The following is a 2,058-nucleotide window of genomic DNA, read 5'->3' as shown; positions in this document are numbered from 1 at the left end:
TGAAGGGAGAAGTTGGGCTTACTACACTCCATCCCACCCAAAAGCCCTACGTCACTAAGTAGCTAGCTAATTAAAAGCTCGCTAAACTTGTTTCATGCACCTTAAAATTAACACTCCAGAATTTCATTTTATCAATGAAAATTTATTGTTTTCTGCACACAAACAGTTGCTTCTAATAGTTGCCAAAGCTTCAATAACAACAGGAACATAACTGGCGTCTAATATGCTTGGATAGTAGGAGATGCCAACAGATTGTAGCCATAATTATGGAACATTGCCCATACCAAGAGAATAACTATTCACAAAGGAAAATGAAAATAAAATAAGTCACAAAATCCCACAATAAGAGACAATGACTTGTTTTTAACCGGTGATAAATTAGTAAGGTATAATTACTTAGTCCCTATAGTACACTTTTAATTTCGTACATGATATTGTTTGACACTAATAATCACTTGTTGAAGAAGTTGAGTAACAAGATATTTTTTGGCTAGTTTTTTCACCAATTTCTTGTTTTTGTTAAGCTTCTTCAAGGCCTCAACATCCATGTAGTCCAATCCTACCTTCTCAGCCTGCAGATTCGAATAATAGACATTAACACAACAAATTAGGCTATCAACAATTGAGTGATAACTGTTGAAAAATATATTAAAATTCTAAAACACACTAAAATAACTGCCAACAAACCTAAAAGAATGGCACCACTCATCTTGTATTGTGGTTACAAAATTAACAAATTTGTCTCTTATTTCAAAGTAATTCAAGAAAAATAGCCATTACAAGCAATCAGTAACTCTTACAATCATATCAAGTACCACACCAGTAAATTATAAATTATGTTATAAATGAAAAAGAAGCAAACACAGTCAGCAAAGCAATATATTATTGCACCCAATTGAAAATCTCACACAAGGGTTTGATAATTAGATCAGCTTATTACCTCTTCAACATGTTGGGCATCTCCAAGCATACAAATCTTCATCTTGGGGCAAGGAATGTGACGCAACTTAACAGAGCCACTAAAACGCTTGTCCTTCTGAGGATCATAGTTTTTCAGCCTAATTTGGAGTTCAATGGTCTCCACAAATTTCCTGTTCTTTTCCTTGGAATCAGTCATGATTCCTGAGATAGCTTCTCTAAAAGCATCACTCTAAAGCTTACTATAACAACCAACACCCAATACAGATCAGAAAACACAAAACATAGATTTTCCAAATGCACAATTTTCACCGAACAATTTTCATTAACATCATACACAGTAAGACCACGCAAAGTACACATCAGCTATCAACGAAAAACAATCAACAACATTGCTTTCACAATAAAACGTACGAACAAACTAAGAAATTTGAACAAAGATAAGTTGAAGATGAGAGAATGAATACCTCATCTTTGAAGCTTGGACTTTTCCAAATCAATTGCTAGGCGGGTACAGATCTAACACTTGCAAACAAAATCGCAGAGAAGAAGAAAGTAAGAATTGGAATCAATGAAGTAAGCAGAATAAAATGTAGGAAAATCAAATAGCAATATCTTCGGATTAGAGAAAGTACCATTGAAACCCTAGCTAGGGTTTGGTGTGGCTGGAGGAAGAAGTATATAGGGTGGACTGATAGAATGGGTCTGGGCTTGATTTCAAATAATTGAAACGGGCTTTGCAACTATGTTTACTAGTTTAGGACTCTGCTATTCCCAATCTGGTTTCTGCTTTTCCCACCCCCAAACATTGTTTATTTCAAAAGATATTCTCAAACGAAATACAATTCTATTATACAAAATAGATAATGAAAACATGTTTGTGTTGGATTAGAGAATTTATTCTCCATACCATTGTTTTCATGAAAGGGAATTAATTGAATGCCGAACAAAAAAACCTCCAAACACACAAATAAACAAAAATAAGGTAGTACTTTAATATATATCAGGGTGAGCTTATAGATTAAGATTAAATATCCAAAATTTTTATATTAAGTATATCTCTTGAGGTAACATGTTAAATATATTTTCTGGTAATTTAAATACACAAAAATATTTATTATATATATATATATTATAATG

At 32.9% G+C, this 2,058-nt stretch overlaps 1 protein-coding gene across 2 annotated transcripts; it reads right to left on the bottom strand.

The window, feature by feature from the left end:
• Nucleotides 1-344: 344 nt before the first annotated feature.
• On the bottom strand, nt 345-1,565 carry LOC100499730 (uncharacterized). 2 transcript variants are annotated; one of them, NM_001248293.2, is made up of 4 exons: nt 1,554-1,565; nt 1,386-1,443; nt 941-1,160; nt 345-572 (listed from the first exon to the last, which is right to left on the bottom strand). In NM_001248293.2, the coding sequence occupies exons 3-4, from the start codon at nt 1,115-1,117 to the stop codon at nt 417-419; spliced, it is 333 nt and encodes a 110-aa protein (NP_001235222.1). In that variant the 5' UTR covers nt 1,118-1,160; nt 1,386-1,443; nt 1,554-1,565; the 3' UTR covers nt 345-416. The 2 variants fall into 2 exon arrangements, with proteins under 2 accessions (NP_001235222.1, XP_006577770.1); XM_006577707.3 differs by lacking the exon at nt 1,554-1,565 and having other exon boundaries at nt 358-572; nt 1,386-1,546.
• Between the last annotated feature and the right edge of the window lie 493 nt (nt 1,566-2,058).

The sequence above is a fragment of the Glycine max genome, chromosome 4 (assembly GCF_000004515.6).
Source record: "Glycine max cultivar Williams 82 chromosome 4, Glycine_max_v4.0, whole genome shotgun sequence".
In the NCBI taxonomy this organism is placed as follows: Eukaryota; Viridiplantae; Streptophyta; class Magnoliopsida; order Fabales; family Fabaceae; genus Glycine; species Glycine max.
The sequence above is the reverse complement of the archived record's forward strand: the minus strand, read 5'-3'. Positions and strand labels throughout refer to the sequence as shown.